At 42.2% G+C, this 18499-nt stretch overlaps 1 protein-coding gene across 2 annotated transcripts in view; it reads right to left on the minus strand.

Moving 5' to 3' along the window:
* The window catches only part of LOC109924488 (segment polarity protein dishevelled homolog DVL-1), a 103710-nt gene that overhangs the window by 8382 nt on the left and 76829 nt on the right, over positions 1 to 18499 (minus strand). For both annotated transcript variants that reach the window (XM_048615151.1, XM_048615149.1), the window contains exons 6-12: positions 8996 to 9089; positions 7709 to 7778; positions 6791 to 6930; positions 4792 to 4868; positions 3901 to 3968; positions 2909 to 3058; positions 1955 to 2086 (exon numbers count right to left, since the gene is read on the minus strand). In XM_048615151.1, coding sequence (XP_048471108.1) covers positions 1955 to 2086; positions 2909 to 3058; positions 3901 to 3968; positions 4792 to 4868; positions 6791 to 6930; positions 7709 to 7778; positions 8996 to 9089 — 731 coding nt within the window. The remainder of the gene's footprint in view (positions 1 to 1954; positions 2087 to 2908; positions 3059 to 3900; positions 3969 to 4791; positions 4869 to 6790; positions 6931 to 7708; positions 7779 to 8995; positions 9090 to 18499) is intronic.

The following is an 18499-nucleotide window of genomic DNA, read 5'->3' on the forward strand; positions in this document are numbered from 1 at the left end:
AACGTCAGCCTTCCTGCTCCTCTGATGCTGCTTGGCCTGCTGTGTTCATCCAGCTCTGCACCTTGTTATCTCAGATTCTCCAGCATCTGCAGTTCCTGCTATCTCAGGGAGCATCCTCTTTGACCACACAAAAAAATACACTTGCCTCAGGTCATTTGATTTGATACAAAGGTGCACAATCACGTATGGCTCCATGACACCAGACTTCCCTTAGACCATGTATACTCCTCTTAAACCATACACATTCCACACTGACCATGAATAATCTCTTTATTCATATACAATTCTCTTGATCACAAACTCTATCCACTTCATTTTCTTTCTAAAAGCTCAATAACAATCTAAGTTTGTGGGCAGATGACTGTCCTCCTGTTGCTGACTGTGGTTCTTGGTATATGTGACTCACTGGTGGGTGATAAGATTGGGCAGGATCACCAGTGGTCAGGTTAAATGATAAAGTGACAAGGATGAGGCTCAAAGATCAAGCAAGACCAGCCCAGCACTACATATACTTAAACCAATAGTGATTGCGCCTCTAAAATAATTAATTGATTGCAAATTACTCTGGCATGTTCTGAGGATACAAAAGTCAATTTATTGCAAAGAGATTAATTTTTAAGGTTATGGAAATCCAACAGCTTCACTTTTACCCAATTGTCAAGTTTACATGATAGAATTTTAACTTGTGTATTCTTGATCTCTGTATTATTCTGGTAACATAATTCCTACACTAGCATAGTCTTATAAGTACTGGGCTGGAATAAATGAGAAGCATGGCAGAGGATGAGATGTTTTCTGGAACTGGGTCGTTTGTTGTATTTCAGGGTATGGAAGGATCCTAATCCTGTAAGAGTGATAGAGGATGTAATATTCTAATCAGATGGACAAATTCTTGCAACTGTGGAACGTTTGATTGCGAGAGCAGAATCATTCTCCCGGCATCGGGGCTGGTGGCAGCAGCAGTGAGGTTGTTCTCTTGGCGTTCGGGGCCAGCCACAGCAGCAGAAAAGTTCCTCCAGTGATCGGGGATGGCGGTGCCAGTGGCAGCAGACTCTTCAAGATGATGGCGCTGGCAAAGTGACATCTGCAGCTGACGCAGGACTCGTGGCCTGGCCTGGCCTGGCAGCACAGCCAGGGACTCGTAGCTGCGGGGTGAGTATGGGTTCAGTGGAATCAGTGAAGTGATGGTGAAGAGATGGCACCCAAAGTGGGACGATGGCTACGTTGGTGGGTCCAGTGCAGGTGGCAGCCAGGGGGTGGAGGTCTCCCTTGCGGCTGGGTGCCAGCACGGCCTGGGTTGGAAGGACTGATACTCATAACATTGTACTTCTTTACTTTTCTAATTTATTCCCATGGCCATAATGCTGGACTATTTATTTCTTTACTTTTCTAATTTTTTTTTGTTTCCTAAGAATTTGATCTTAGGGATCTGTACCCAGGCACCTTTGTACCTAAGATGGTGCTGTAATGCAGCAACTGTAAACTTTTCACTATACTCATTTGAGTACGTGTGTCAATAAAGCTAATTTAATTTAGTTCAATTCAATTTGGCCAAAACAAGTGAAGCCGTTCCCAAAAATGACAGTCAAATCAAGATATTTGGGGATAATAGCAAACATGAAACAGAACTTAGATTGCAATCAGAGTCAATTAACTCTGTGCCTTCCAGACAAGGAAATCATGTACAAAATTAAAAAAAAAACACCAGCTAGCAATTTCCCAGTCATGTGTGTGCATTATAGGATACAAGACTACACAGAGATTCTGGAACTTAGGTGAGGGAAAGCCACATGATACCTAATCCAAAAGTAGCAAATGTTAAGTATAAGCTCTGGAATGCCAATATTGCCTGCCTTTTAGGGAAAAGGGGGTCTCACTGATTTAGGTCGTTCCCTACAATATCGACGCAAGGACAGTCTAAAATGAGAACAGTCTCAGAGATACAGATACTCACCGATGACAGCATTTGAAATGGTGATCTTTAGCCACAGTCGGTTACGGATCTCTAATCCCGAGTCAGACAACTGCATGGCCTTGACAATAACAGGCATGTCACTCTTAACTGTGAGTGGAGTATCCTCATACTCTGAACAAATGAACACAAAAAATAAAGGATCCGACCCTCACAGATTCATCAAACTATTAGAGAATCTATCCCAAAACTGCATACCCCATCAGACCAGTTAGAGTGGTAAAGGGCTTATTGGAAAGTTAAAGCTAGTACCTGCCACCAAACAGGGAGACAACAGTTTAACCTTAAAGCTTTTTTCACCCTTCAATTAAATCAAAGCTATTTGTATAAAACACCACCGACCAGTTCACACTGGTTCTTACTTTAACTGACTTTGGAAGAGATACTATACATGGAAATGTTATGAGCTAATGATATCATTAATGCCACTGTCCCACTTCAGCATGAGATTCAGGGTAGGTCCCATGAAGCCAAACCAGTTGGAGGCAGAGGTCAAGGTAAAGTTTATTATCTAAGGTTTTGAGAGGATTTCTTCTGGGCCAGAAGATCCTCTGGACGGACACCATCAAAAGCCTCAGGCCCTCCAATACCACTGAGTTTCTATCATGAGCTTCCACTTCCCATCAAGACCATTAGGATAGGGATTTCATGGAGGGAATGCTACTTCAATCCTGTCAGCATCAGGCAGTTGACAGCAGACCTTGGATTAAAATTGGCCCATGGTGAGCATCCTGAGGGAATAACCCCCATATCCAGAGGACATTCCTCAAGTTAAAAATAAGGCTAATATATTACATTCAGAGAGACAAGACTAGAGGGCCTCATGACCTCACACCAATGTAAACTTGAACCCTTCAAGCGAAACTTGAACCCTTCAAGCAGTCCATCTCCAACACACTCAAGCACAGGGGATCCTGAAACAGAAATGTTACTTACTTTCTGAATCTGGGACAGAGCTGGTTAGTGAAGAGCTGGTGGAAGTGATGGCACTGGTGGTGGGGCTCATACCATAGCGGGGAAAAGTTCCCGTCATAGCAGTGGTATGAGATATCCAGGCCGCTGGGTCGATGGGTCTCACTGGTTCTGCTACAACACAAAGTGACAGAAGGAAGATTAGATGAAGAGGTGAGCTCAGTTCAAACAGAAGAGAATGAGAAGAGCAACAAAATTGTACATTTACAACGAGTTCATCAGCAGCTGAGAGAAAAATCAGACCCCAGCGTTATGCTGCAGGTAAAACTACAACTGCAGCATCACCTCCAGAGAGCAGCAGTTAAAGAAGTTCATCAGAGATGGACAATTTACTTAAATAGAGCTTGCACTACTTCTTCAATGGTTTACATACTGCAACAACACAGCCCAGATTGAAATAACAGGCTCTGGGTAAACCAGTCTAAATGTTGTTTTATAACATGCCTGTTAAGTTCCTTGGAATGCTGGAATGAAAGGCAAGTTGTGGCTGGTGTTGTAGGCAATTCACTGTTTTTCTTAACTTTCTCCACAAAGCACAGGCACAAAGTTAGAGACTGAGAGGGAGAAATGGAGGGAAAGGCAAATGGAAAGGCATAATTAAGGGAGAGGAGGGCAGAGACAGAGGGAGAGAAAGAGACACACACACACACACTATTGAAAAGGAGTACAGAGGAAAAGAAAGCCAGACGGACAGAAATAAATGTTAAATAATGCCCTGTAGGACTTTTAATTAAAGAAAAACACAGAATTTCTGTAGAGTTAAAACACTAAACTGTGATATTATTATTAATAAAAAGAAAAATTGGAAGCTCAGCACATGTTGTAGCTGTGATCTTCACAGTCATGGAGCAGCTGGATTGAAATCTAGCTGTCAGACACAGAACCAAAAACATCAGCCAAGTCAACATTTATTCCTTATAAACTACTATGTTTAAAATGATGAAAATGTTACTTACTCCTGGGGATGGTAAAATAGCTCCTCGGGGTGGGGTCCCAACACTTGGCTACTGTTAAACTGATGGGTCTGGAGAAGCAAACGTAGTGGAACAGTTATCAGCTACTGCAAAGATTACACAAACAGAGGATTTGAAACATTTGTCCAGGAATCAAGAAAAAAGGAAACTGAAGGCCCTTATTATTCAGAACGTAGATGGAACACTGTGTGAAGAACTGTGTGCACAGGCCAGGCTGATCTCAGGCATCTGCATGAAACTGGTAAGTATAGGATTCAGTTGAGGTGCCTGTTACGTTTGAATAGGTAGATAACACATGTTCGACTAAAAATGGTAATGTGATTCTGCAGTACCACTCATCTAATTTTCCTGGGTTAATAGCTCTGCATGCAGACTCCAGGTGGGACTTCTAGCTCCAAGGTAGAATGGTTGCTCTACCCTAAGTAACTCCAGGGGGTGCTGCATTAGAAGAACAAACCCTGAATATGAGGTGAAAAAGGATTTTAGACCTCTCTCCCTGGAAGAGGACAAAGTTAGAAATCACACGGCACCAGGTTATAGTCCAACAGGTTAATTTGAAATCACAAGCTTTCGGAGCACTGCTCCTTCGTTAGGTGACTTCACTTGATGAAGGAGCAGTGCTCCAAAAGCTTGTGATTTCAAGTAAACCTGTTGGACTATAACCTGGTGTTGCGTGACTTTTAACTTTGTCCACCCCAGTCCAACATCGGCACCTCCACACCCTGGGAGAGGAGTTCACTGCGGGGTCATCACCCTCCATGCAATAGTTCATTGCTTATTGCTATTTCTTAGGGGTGACTTTGAGCCATCTCCATTCTTCACAGAACGTTTCTCAATCCCACATGATGGAAGTTAGTGAAACATGTAACTTACCCTGGTTTCGAGACAATTTCCCGAAGAATTCTCACAGCATCGTCATTGCTCATGTTTTCGAAATTGACATCATTGACCTAAACCATAGAACAGGAAAAAAAAAGTTCAAATCAAGGGGCTGTTTAAACTCTAGCACTCAGCAAAGGGAGACAATCCTGGGGGTGACAGCTTTTAGGTAAAATCAGAAATTGTTTTAAATTAAACCAACTGAATCTTGAGATACAACCAATGCCTCAAAGTTGCTTCTCACTTATGTTAAATATAATTCAAATTTTATGCAGTGATGGACAAAAAGACAAGGAATTTTTAAGTATGTTACTGATGTGCCAAGAGAAATACTAAGAATGAGTGACTTAGCCATCATCATTGCAAGTTTATTGGGTGACATGATCCACAGGAAGCAGGCAAAATCACCATATGCTGGATATTTTACACCATTTTGTACTTTTGCCTATAATATGGCTTGAATGTCACCTCTACTTGAATATCAACCAGAAGACACTAACAAACAGAGGTTAGCTCATTCCTCCTGCAAAGCAGTTAAAAAATCACTGATATTTCTGGTATTTGACATATAAAGTGATAAATGTGAGATATAAATTTTGTACTTTGTCTCAGTCAAATTTTTTAAACACATGTCTCAGCTTGCCTTTCAATTGAGTCGACCAGTAAGAAAAATCAGATAAACCTGAGAAACTCAGGTAAGCAATAAAAAGCCAGGTAAGGTCCAGATCAGATTACACTGAAGTTTAAATCTGCAGATGTGACTAATATTGTCCCTCATTCAGAGGGGCAATAGTAACCTGTAATTACTGCAAAGCAATGCACTGCTTCCATTACCAGGCTATTAAACCCATTTTCAGTCACTCAGAGATAGCAAGAACTGCAGATGCTGGAGTCAGAGTCAATACAGTGTGGAGCTGGAGGAAGACAGCAGGTCAGGCAGCATCAGAGGAGCAGGAAAGTCAACGTTTCTGGTTTACACCCTTCATCAGGACTCTGAAATGTTGAGTTTCCTGCTCCTCTGATGCTGCCTGAGCTGCTATCTTCCTCCAGCTCCATACTGTATTGATATTAAACCTGTTTACCGGTCAAGGTAAACAGTCGGGTGAAGTGTTTATCCTAACAACTTCAAAGCTGAGAAAGGCCATGCAATGGCACATGTTGTACCTGCCAAATAAAATATGATAATATTCAATCTCTGGATTCATTTCAATTTTTCTAGATATTGACAAGGCAAAAGCACAGTCTTGTTTAAAGGGAGCAAGGGCTTGGACATTGAAGTGGCCCGAAACACTGAATCAAGAAATACCTCAAAGCTAAAAAAAAATTGTAGATACACATACCATAGAAATTTCACCATCAAAAGCTCTAATTTCATTTATTTAAATTAACAAAGAATGATGGAAGTTCAAATGCAGGAGTCTACAGGGAAGTGTGAAAAGCTATAACATAGTTCATGACAGGTCAAGGGTCAAGGCCAGGACTTGACCAGTGGAGAGTCAAATCAAGGCCAAGACACTAAGAGAGAAGGGATGATGTTCAGGGTGCGGGACACCAAGAGATAGATATGTTCCAAGGAAACAACAGCATAAAGGGAAGGGTCAACAAGGTTCCATGCCCAGAGTGTAGGAGGGAAGCATCTGGACATTGGGCAGGTAAAGTTTTATTTTGTTAACATAGAAGTTTTTGTTTAATAACTATCCCCCTGGTAGATCCTGTCCACGAAAATTGTGGCCTCTGTCAGGACCTAATTCTTCACACATTTTGTGACCCGCAGAATTCCACCATCAAACAACAGGATTACTCTCAGAATTTCTACAGGATACAGAATAAAACTTGCATATCATCTGGAACTAATACTCTACCGACATGGTTTCCACGGCTGCAGTAGTATTTAACCTGGCTCCAAGGGCTGCAACTTGTGTACTTCAGCTTGAGTTAATTCATCCTTAGTTAAAAGTTTTATTTGGAATGAAGAGGAGGTTCGGACACTGACCTGTAGAAGCATGTCACCAGGCTCAATTCTGCCATCAGCTGCCACTGCTCCTCCCTTCATTATTGACCCGATATATATCCCACCATCTCCCCGATCATTACTTTGACCCACGATACTGATCCCCAAGAAATTGTATTTCTCTGAACAGGAGGAGGAAAATAAATTACAATTGGTTTAAGCTTGTGACAGTAATAAAAGATCCTGACTTAATGGAGCAGGTAACAGTCTTCAACTACATGGCAGGGTAAACAATGAATAAAACAGGAAATTAAAGCAAGCAGTCATCATTTGTCTGGAAATGCCACTACACTATATGTTACAGTTCTCAAATGACAGATGCAGAGGTCATTCAGAGATAATTAAACTGTTTCACCCTGTTGCAAATAAAAGCTATTTTACGCACATTTATAAACAACGCTAACATTGGGTGTGTGCTTTTGATTGCTAGTCTTCTTAGAATACTTTATGTCTACATATATACAAGGCTATGGAAGGGGTATACCAAATTGCCTGTCCATTCCCAGGTTAGTATACTAACAGAATAAGTTTCTAAATTTCAATCAATAAAGACTTACTTCCTTGAATTTAATTAACGCACATTTTGTAATACATAATTTCAAAGAAGTTCATTTGTTTCTACCACTGTACACATAAACGCAACAATCAACTTCACCCAGTGCTCAAAGCATATTCCAACAAATCCCCAATAAACCGTCCCCGTACTGACACCCAAAAATGCTCCCACTGTTGAACCCCACAAACATCATAACCTCACTATGGCTAATTGGCAATAGCCCCCATTCTGCCTCCTAATCTGCTCATTACATTCATATTCCTGGAACACACCTGCCTTCACACAACCATAACACATAATGTTCACCTTCACCTACACATTGGTAAAGAATAAGAGTCACTCACCCATGTTGAGTGTCACAGTGATAATATTGAGGGACATAGTGGAATCTGTGATGCTGCTCAACGATGAGGACTGTATGAAATAAAACATTTGTTGGGTTGTATAAAAGAAACGAAGTACAACATTTTGATTTGATTGGTCTCTTCACACTTTTCTAAGAAATATTTATTTCTTAGAACTACTTAAATATTTTAAAAATATTCAAATATTTCTAAGAAATTCAAAGAAATTAAGCCTCACATTTACATAATGGATTTCACAACCTCAAGATGCCACTTCATGGCCAATTAAGTATTTTTAAAGTGAAATAACTGCCGAAATGTAGGAAGCGAGACAGCCAAATTTTCAAATAAGAAGCTCCCAGATGCAGCGTGACTAATTTCTTGATTATCTATTTTATTGCATTACCTGAAGGCTAAAAATTGGTAAGGCTGACAGGGAGAAAAAGGTGTCGATGGGGGGGGACGAATATGATGAGGTGGCAGGGTTGGGCGATATGATGAGTGATAAGTTTGAGCAATAGGTGGGTAGGTGAAGTTTCACAATATGATGAGGTGATGAGGTGATGAGCTTGGGGCACAGGCTGAGCAACTGTGAGCTTGGGGCACAGGCTGAGAGGTGGAGTTGTTCTCTCTTACAAAAAGGGCTACCTGTAATTCTGACCTCTTTCCCATCCCAGATTTCTTTTGGGAACAATACAGCAAGTCAAAATGAAACACTATCCATTCCCTCTCTCTTTTTCCACCTTATTTGACTAAGCTTAAAGCTCTGAAATTTCCTCCTCAAATATCTCTACTTCCATTTTGTCTTGCTTTATGATGCTTCTTAAAACCTACGTATTTGACAAAGCCTTTGGTTACCTATCTGAATAACTCCTGATGTGATTTAGTGTCAATTTTTTCTGTTAACATTTCAATGAAATGCCTTGGGATGCTTTCCTACTTTAAGGATGCTATAAATGCAAGTTGTGGTTGGCAATGGTCTTTTCTTACATTTAAACGTTTTGATAGCCTCAAGCTCCATTATGCTCTCTAAGGGCCTGGCTCTCGGTTAGCCAACTCAAAAGGAAAATTCTTCATATAATAATTGTTATAAAGTATTCTGCACCTTTGACAAGTTTGTCTTCTTTATAACATTGCTGAAAAACTTGAAATAGTGAACGAGAAAAAAAGGAAATAAATGGCTAAATTTGTAACCCTATTAGTATTATATATGTGTGTTTTAGGCTGTTGATGGTGCCCGGATTCTGATCTTCCTTCTAATGTGGCAGCTGCTGATTACAATCTTACCCTGTCCATCTGTTTCATACGATGTCTCCGCCTCCTGCGTTTGTGTCTCCTCATGAGCTGAGAGGAAGCACTCTGCTCCACTGAGCTACTTAACCTAAAGAAGTAAAGAAAGCCCAGTCAGCATTCTGCATTGGACTGAGTTAAACCCAGATCATATCATTATCACATGCTTCACAAGACCAACCTCCAGCTGCAGAACGGTAGCAGGATCATATATTTCTCACTTTGTACAGGATCAGAATTGGGACTGCAACCGACACTCATGACCTAGTCCAGGATATCTGTCAAACTCTCCACTCTGCATCAGGACTGAGGCCACCACATTTACATGTGTGTATAGTTTCTTACAGGTGCATTTGGAATTCTCCATCTCACCAATCCTACTGTCTCTCAATAGTGACAGTGGTTCAATTCCACTATTCTTGCCAGCTGGTTGAGTGTTTCTCTTCAAAGGCCTCTAATTGCTTAGAGAAATACTTGGTAAATCTTTTTCACTCAGCTTCTCTAGAATAATTAAAAACCAAAAGAACTGCGGATGCTGTAAATCAGGAACAAAAACAAAGTTGCTGGAAAAGGGTCAGAGGAAGGGTCACCAGACCTGAAACGTTAACTCTGTTTTCTCCTCCACAGATGCTGCCAGACCTGCTGAGCTTTTCCAGCAACTTTGTTTTTGTCTCTAGAATAATTATTGTATAAAATAATAAATACTCATGCAGAAGCTACATAGCAGGTCAGTGCGAGACCCTAGGCCAGCATTTACTGCCCATCCCTAATTGCCTAGAGGGTAGTTAAGAGTCAACCACATTGCTATGGGTTTTGGAGTCACATGTAGGCCAGACCAGGTAAGGATGGCAGTTTCTTTCCCTAAAGGGCATTAGTGAACCAGATGGGTTTTTCCAACAATCGGCAATGGATTCATGATCATCATTGGACTCTTAATTCCAGGTTTGCTAGAATTATTTATTCAATTTCCACCATCTCTTCTGGTGGGACTCAAACTTGGTTCCCCAGAATATTACCTGGGTCTCTGGATTAACAGGCCACCGATAATACCACTAGGCCGTTGCCACCGCTCTCTTTGTGCTATTTAGTGATGGCATTGCGGCATTGCAGCATATGCAGCTTTACGACAACTGACAAAAGACTGGAGTGGGAGATGTGGAGACGTTTTTCTGACTTGCTTTGACCTGAAAGGTACTATTATAAAAGCTGAGGGAAGAAGATACAGAATTATCTATCAAGAGGAATTCTACAAATATTTAAAGGGGAAACATTTTCAGAACTGTACGGAGAAGCCAGAGACATGGCAAAAATTGGAAAGCTCTATAACAGAGCAGGAACAGATAGGCTGAACAGTCTTTCTCTGTGTTGTATCACTTGATTATTCTAAATTATAGAAACAAACAATAAGACACAGACTCTAAGCCCAGCCTCAACTGCACACTTTCAATATCAAAAAATCTTTCACTGACTACTGTTGAAAAGCTCTCTTGGCATTAAACTCAAACACAAATTATTTCAGTCTGCTATGTTGATATTGGTTTTAATAATCACTATTTTACAAAGCCCAAATCAGCTCCCTGATAAAAACTCGACTCAGCAACAGTCCTAAATAGTCAAGAAAGATTTCTGTAGCTACAGTCAATTAAGAACAAATAAAAAGGACTAACACTGCTTTCAAAATCATTAGAATCAACACAAAGTGGTGAGTGAAGAGCTGGACTGAACAGTTAACCAGTAAAGTTTTAACTACAAAACATTCATATCTTCTTTGCATTATTAAAAGACTACAACCACCTTTCTCTTGGCTCAGTTGGGAAAGTCGCTGTGAACAAGTCTCAGTTCTACCATCAGAAGCTTACAAGCTCCACCTTGGTTGAGCCTATGGCAGCAACTGGCCTCAGTGCCCAGGCTAGAAAAGAGAAACCAGCCAGGGCTCTTGTAACTGATCACTATTCAGTACTTCTGCTGCAAAGTGCGATACTGTGCTCATCGGGAGACAGGAGTGGCTTTGGCTGTGATTCTGTCACAGGTCAATAACTGTTTCAGCTCTCACTTGAATAAGGTATTGCAGGGCTACTAGCTCTCCTGCAAACCAAACCCAGACAAGAAAACAGTGGCTTCAGGAGGCGAGGGGAGCTGATCAGTTACAGTCATCACCTTAGAAGAGGAGGGAGAGCTGAACCCCAGTGAAATTCAGCACTTTCAGGAGGTGAGGGGGAGCTGAACCCCAGTGAGAGTCAGCACCTTCAGGAGAGGAGGAGAACAATCGGAGTAAGATTTTTACAGCTATGGAGAAAAGGCTGGGGTGTGGCACTAAATGAATTGCATCTTCAAATGGGTTAGCACAAATAGATAACTTGACACACAAAATAAAATGCAAAACTGCAGTGAGGGGGATAGATAATGCAGACCACCTCAGTGTTATATTATTGCTTTAAGTATGCCAATAAGCTAAGGACCAAGATGACACCACATGACTAGAAGACATGTGAAGTTGAAGCAGCAGCATACTAGACTGACAATGTGTACAAAAGTTGCTGTGTAGTGACAAGTTATCTGTGTGTTAAATAAACCTACTTCAGATTTCAAGTAAATTGAACCTGTGCTACTCCCCAATTAAGTATGTGTGTGTTAGTTTGATGTTAAGGAACATAACACAGGGTAAAGTCGCTGTTGTCACAGAGGACTATAGGCCTGCTCTCTCATTAGACAGATGCCTGGTGGTGAGTTTAATCCGAAGAAGGTCATCATGCCTCGGAGTAGGGCAAGGTTGAAAAAGTCCTTCATGGTAACCTCAGCCAGTCTGGGAACTGAACCACACTGTTGGTGCTACTCTCCATCGCAAACCACTCATCCAGTCAAATGACTAACTGATCCCCAACTCTCAATATAAGAAGAGCACTTCATGCAGTAAACAAAGCTCATGCCCTGCTCCGAGTATGCTTTACAGAATTCTATTGTACTATTGTAAAATTTGGTTTGGATTCTGTGCAACAAGGAAGGAAGACTCAAATTTCTAAACAGCCTCTCTTCCTCAGGAAACCCAGAATACTTCACAGTCAATGAACTACCCTTCAAGTGTAGTCATAGCAAATTTCCACAAACAGAAAGTTGATAAATGCTCAGTTAATTAGTTTCTGGTAGTGTTGATCGGTGCACTAGTCCCTGCTCTTCACCCAAAGGTAGCTGAGCTCTTATCACATCCACCTCAGCTTAAATATTCATCTGAAAGATCAGCCCTCTGACAATGCAACATTCTTTAGCCTGGAGTTTCCATCTAGATTAGAGGATCAAGTCCTGTAGCGGGAGTCAGATTCTCAGTCATCTGACTCAGAATGAAACTTCTATCAATAAAGTTCAGCACCTAGGGAAGATGGTCTCCCTACCATACTTTGCTCAGATTCTGCACAGTGTTTGGTGAAGGGATGTTTTAATAAGGCTTCCTTTCTTGTAACAGAAGACCGTAAAAAAAAATAGGAATAGGTGTAGGCCAGTCTCCTTGATCCTGCTCCACCATTCAATTAGATCACAGCTGATCCGACATTCCTCATGTCCACTTTCCGGTCCTTTCCCCTAAATTGCATGACCTACATTTTTCAGCTTATACTTTAACAAACTTGCCACTTGACATGTATGATCAGCTCAAATTTCTGGTTTGAGCTTAAACTGCTGGATCTATGTCAGTCTAAACAGCGAGGTTTCTGAAGTCTCCAGAACTGAAGCAATAGGTCAATTAATCACCTTCCAAATGGCCTCAGTCCAAACAGGTTTGTTTTCGATGGCAAAGTGAAGGTGAGCATTCAGGACACTGTTCACTATTGTCCCTTTCCTCGGATAACAGCCAGCTGGGTTAGAAGGAATTACAGCAAAGTTTGTGTTCTGCTGCCAGTAAACACTAAATACCTCACACCCTCCAAAATGTTTGCCTTAGCCATTAAAACTCTAGAACTATCTGGTGTGGTATTGAGCCAGGAATAAGATGCACGAGATTCATTGGCATGAAACAGGATGACTGGTCATAGAAGTGAAGCAAAAGAAACTGGAGCTCTTTTCAAGATGTTCAGGATTACAGTAGGTTTTTGTAAAGCTAATCAGGAAAAACTATTTTTACTGGTCAGTGGCAAGGGCACATAATGTACTCTGGATAGGGAACTTTAATGTCCATCACCACGAATGGCTCGGTAGCACCAAAACTAAAGGACACGGCTGTTAGATTGGATCGCACTCTGTGGGATAAAAGAAGGGTACATGAGCTTGTCTTCACCTGTCTAGCTGCGCCGATGCAGTTGTCCATGACATTTATGAGTAGAAGCATCACTGCTCAGTCTTTGTGGAAATTGGGTCTCACTTTCACATCGAGGATACCTCCCATTGTGTTGAATGAGGTAGAGATTTTGATCTAGCAGCTCAAGGCTGGGCTTGTGTGGTGCATTGTGAGCCACCATCAACTGTACTCAAACACAATCTGCAACTTCATAGATTGACACATGCCACGTTCTACCATTAACACCACGCCAGCAGATCAACACTGGATCAAACAAAACTGCATTGGCAGCACTAGGCATACCTAAAAAGGTGTCAACGTGGTGAAGATGCAAAACAGGAAGCAGCAATTGATAGACAAAGCCAAGCGATTCCATAACCAGCACATCAGAGCTAAGCTATGTAGTCCTGCCACATCCAATTGTGAATGGTGGCAAACAATTAAACAACTCACTGGAGGAGGGGGTTCCAGAAATATTCCCATCCTCAATGGTGTGAGAGTCCAGCACGTCAGTACAAGAGGCAAGGTTGAAACATTTGCAAGAATCTTCAGCCAGCAGTGCCAAGTGGACAATCCATCTCAGCCTCCTCCTGAGGTTCCTCGTATCATAGATGCCAATCGTCACTCAATTAACTCCACATGATATCAAGAATGGTTAGACTCAGTGAATATTGTAAAGGCTTTAGCCCTTGACAACTTTCTGGTAATAGTACTGAAGAGTCTGCTCTAGAATAAGTCACACTGTTCCAATGCAGTTGCAACACTGATATTTGCTCAGCAGTGTCAAAAAAATTATCCAAATATATCCAGTATTTCTAACAAAAAGCAGGACAATCCAACCTGGACAATTACCACCCCATCAGTCTATGCTCAATCAATAGCAAAGTGATGGAAGGTGTTGTCAACAGTACTATCAAGCAACACTTACTCAACAATAACCTGTTCACAGACACTCAGTTTGAGTTCTGTGAGATCTATTTCACTCCCGACCTCATTGCTACCCTGGTTTAAAAATGGACAAATGCTGAACTCAAGAGAGGCAGACAGGGTGACTGTCCTTGGCATCAAAGCATTTTACAGAGTATGCAATCAATGAGCCCTAGAAAAACTAAAGTCTATGGAAGAAACCTCTCCGGTTGTTGGAGTAAAAACAATGGTTGTGGTTGTTTGAGGTCAATCATCTCAGCAAAAGAATGTTACTGCAGGAATTCCTCAGGGTAGAGTCCTAGGTCAAACAATCTTCAGCTGCTTTAGCGAAGACGTTCCTTTCTTCATAAGGTCAGAGGTTGGGATAGTAAATGCTTAAAGCACAATAGTCAGCACCATTCACACCTCTGCAGGTAATGAAGCAGTCTGTGCACAAATGCAGCAAGGTCTAGAGAACATTCTGCTTGGGCTGATTAATAACAGGTATAACACAAGTGCAAAGCAACTACGTTCGCCAACACAGGAGAATCAAATCATCTCTCCTTGTCATTCAGTGGCATAATATCATCATTGAATCCACCATTATCAAAATTCTAGGGGCTACAATTGACAAGAAATTTAACTGGATTAGCCGTGTCATACTGTGGCTTTAAGAGCAGATTAGAGGCTAGGAATTCTGCAGCGACTATCTCACCTCCTGTAACCTCAAAGCCTGACCACCATCTAGAAGGCACAGGTTCAGGAGCAGAATGGAACATTCAAGTGCAGTTCCAACAACACTCAAGCAGCTTGACATCATCCAGGACAAAACAGCCTGCTTGTTGGAAGCCCATCTAACACCTTCAACATTCACTCCCTGCAGCCCTGATACCCTGTGACTACACTGTGTACCATCTACAAGATGCACTGCAACAAGACACCAAGGATCCATAGACAGCATCTTTCAAACCCATGACTTCGTCCACCTAGAAGGACGAGAACACCAAATATATGGGAGCATCAATACCTGCAAGTTCTCCTCCAAGCCACATACCATCCTGACTTGGAACTATATTGTTGCTCCTTCACTGTCGCTGGGTTGACATCCTGGAGTGCACTTTCTGACAACACTGTAGGTGCCCCTACTCCAAGAGTTGCAGCAATTCAGAAGTCAGCTCACTACCATCTTGTCAAGCACCTCCTCCAGAGGTTCCCAGCATTATAGATCCTAGTCTTCAGCCAACTCCATTCAATCCACCTGATATCAAGAAATGGTTGGAGGCACTGCATATGTAAAGGCTACGGGCCCTAGAAACATTCCGGAAACAGTATTAAAGACTTCTGCCCAGAGAGTGCTGCATGCCATCAGTCTACTCTTGATCAAATGGACTGCAGCAATTCTAGAAGGCTGCTGACCATCGCTTAATATTTGAAGATTCCCTTGTCCGCTCCACACTCCCCTCCAGCCCCACCAGCCCCGGCACTTTTCCCTGCAACCGCAGGAAGTGCTACACCTGCCCCTACACCTCCCCCCTCACCCCCCATCCCAGGCCCCAAGAAGACCTTCCACATCAAACAGTCGTTCACCTGCACATCTGCTAATGTGGTACACTGTATCTGTTGTTCCCGACGTGGCCTCCTCTACATCAGGGAAACCAAGCGGAGGCTTGGGGACCACTTTGCGGAACACCTACGCTCAGGTTCGCAACAAATGACTGCACCTCCCAGTCACGAACCATTTCAACTCCCCCTCCCACTCCTTGGACGACATGTCCATCCTGGGCCTCCTGCAGTGCCACAACGATGCCACCCGAAGGTTGCAGGAACAGCAACTCATATTTAGCTTGGGAACCCTGCAGCACAATGGTCTCAATGTGGACTTCACAAGCTTCAAAATCTCCCCTCCCCCAACTGCATCCCAAAACCAGCCCAGCTCATCCCCGTCTCCCTAACCTGTCCTTCCTCCCACCTATCCCCTCCTCCCACCTCAAGCCCCACCCCCATATCCTACCTACTAGCCTCATCCCACCTCCTTGACCTGTCTGTCCTCCCTGGACTGACCTATCCCCTCCCTAACTCCCCATATACACTCACCTTTACTAGCTCCAACCCCACCTCTTTGACCTGTCTGTCTCCTCTCCACCTATCTTCTCCTTTATCCATCTTCTATCTGCCTCCCCCCTCTCCCTATTTATTTCAGAATCCCCTTCCCCTCCCCCATTTCTGAAGAAGGGTCCAGACCGGAAACGTCAGCTTTCCTGCTCCTCTGATGCTGCTTGGCCTGCTGTGTTCATCCAGCTCTACACCTTGTTATCTCAGATTCTTCAGCATCGGCAGTTCCTACTATCACTTTCCTACCTACCTTTGCATCATCAGCAAATTCAGCTGCCATACCTTTGATCCCTATATCCAAATCATTTTTATCAATTGAAAAGAGTTGAAGTTCCAGCACTTATCCCGGTGGTACACCAGTCATGACATCCTGCCATCCTCTTAAAAGGTCAGGACCCCAATAGCAGGCAGCTAATTGCCCACACATAAAATCAGATCAACCCAATAACAGGGCAGGGCTGCCTTTGACTTTCTGACCAGTGGACAGGTCCATTATCACTAGGCTCCGAGTTCAAGTGAACATCTTCAGCAGAGAAGGGGAGGAAAAATTCAACAAAGTGAAGAGATAAAAGAATGCAACTCAACATAATCAGGCAGAATCTGAGAGGAAGTGACCCAGTGACCTAATAAGCACAACGGGAATCCTTTCATAATACCATTAAAAGACACTGAAGTAAAGTTTTAACGGATCAACATGGAATATTGCTTCATCCATGTTAACCATGTTAACTCATGGTTAATTTTCATTCTTCCAAAGTAAATATCATTGATTTTTCTCAATACAATTTGCAGTTTCTCCGTCAATAGTAAGGTGTTTTTACAGCAGCAATGATACAACTATAGACTGTCCTTAACAAAATGGCCAAGACATTGCACAAATAATATAAAATAAAACTGAAGCTTGGTCAAACAGCTGGGTTTACAGAGGATCTTAAAAGAGGAAAGGGATGTGGAGTTGAAGAGTGTGGGCTTTTTTTTTTAAATTATTCATTCATTACATCTGAGCATTGTTGACCAGAGTGGCATTTATTGCACAGCAGGCAGTAAAGTGTCAAACACTAAATAAAAACTGAAAGAACTGCAGATGCAGTAAATCAGGAACACAAACAGAAGTTGCTGGAAGGGTCACTGGACCCGAAACGTTAACTCTGATTTTTCTTCAGAGACGCTGCCAGACCTGCTGAGCTTTTCCAGCAACTTCTGTTTTTGTAAATGTCAAACACATTGCTGTGGTCTGGAGTCACATGTAAGCCAGACAAAATAAAATTAATCAGATGAAATTTTACAATAAGCAGCAATGGTTCATGTCACCATTAGCCAGTTCTTTATTCTAGATTTCATTGAATTCAAATTTTACCACCTGCCATGGTAGGATTCAAGCCCATGTCCCCAGAACATTAGCCTGGGGATCTAGGTTGCTAGTCCAGTGACATTACCGCTATGTCACCACCTCTCCTTTGGGTGACAGCACACAGGGAAATACACAAGCAGAGTTAAAGAACCAAAATAAGGGGGGAGGTGGTTTTTGAGCCAGAAGAGATTACAAAGATAGGATGAAGGGGACAATGAAAGGATTTAACCCAAATATGAAAGTTTTAAATGGAAGGCAATTGGGGGCCGGGGGCCAGGAGCCAGTGGGCCTGAGTGTCCCTAGCAGAGATGAGCATGTGGGATTTAGTATAGGATAGGACACCGGTAACCAGAATTTAGGATGAGCTGAAGTTTATTGAGGGTTATGTATAGGATGTTGGACAAGATGGCAATGGAATAGAGGAGTGTGGAGGTGACAAATGCCTGGCTGAGCATTTTTATAGCAGACAGGCTGAGGTAGAGATGGAGATGGGTGACATTACAGAGGTGGAAGTAGGTGGATGATTGGGAGGATACAGTGACAGAAGTTCAGGATCAAGTAGAATTTGAGGTTGCAAACAAACTTAAATACACGTTAAGAAAAGAATTGCAGTTGGAAATGGGTTACAGAGTTTATAGTCAGGCTAAAATCAATGGCTTCAATCTTTCCAATATTTAAAATAACAACTTATGATTGATTCAAAACTGTAAGGTTTTAGAGTAAATTTGTAGCTCGGGTTGTGGATGTTGTGGTTAGTTGGCTCGCCGAGCTGGTTTGTTGTTCCGCAGACTGGGTAACAGAACTGGGTGTGGTAGAAGCAGATTGAAAATAAGTGACAGGAAGACATCAGGAAAGGTTTGTGGCGAGG

This window comes from Rhincodon typus, chromosome 31, assembly GCF_021869965.1.
Source record: "Rhincodon typus isolate 14 chromosome 31, sRhiTyp1.1, whole genome shotgun sequence".
In the NCBI taxonomy this organism is placed as follows: domain Eukaryota; kingdom Metazoa; phylum Chordata; class Chondrichthyes; order Orectolobiformes; family Rhincodontidae; genus Rhincodon; species Rhincodon typus.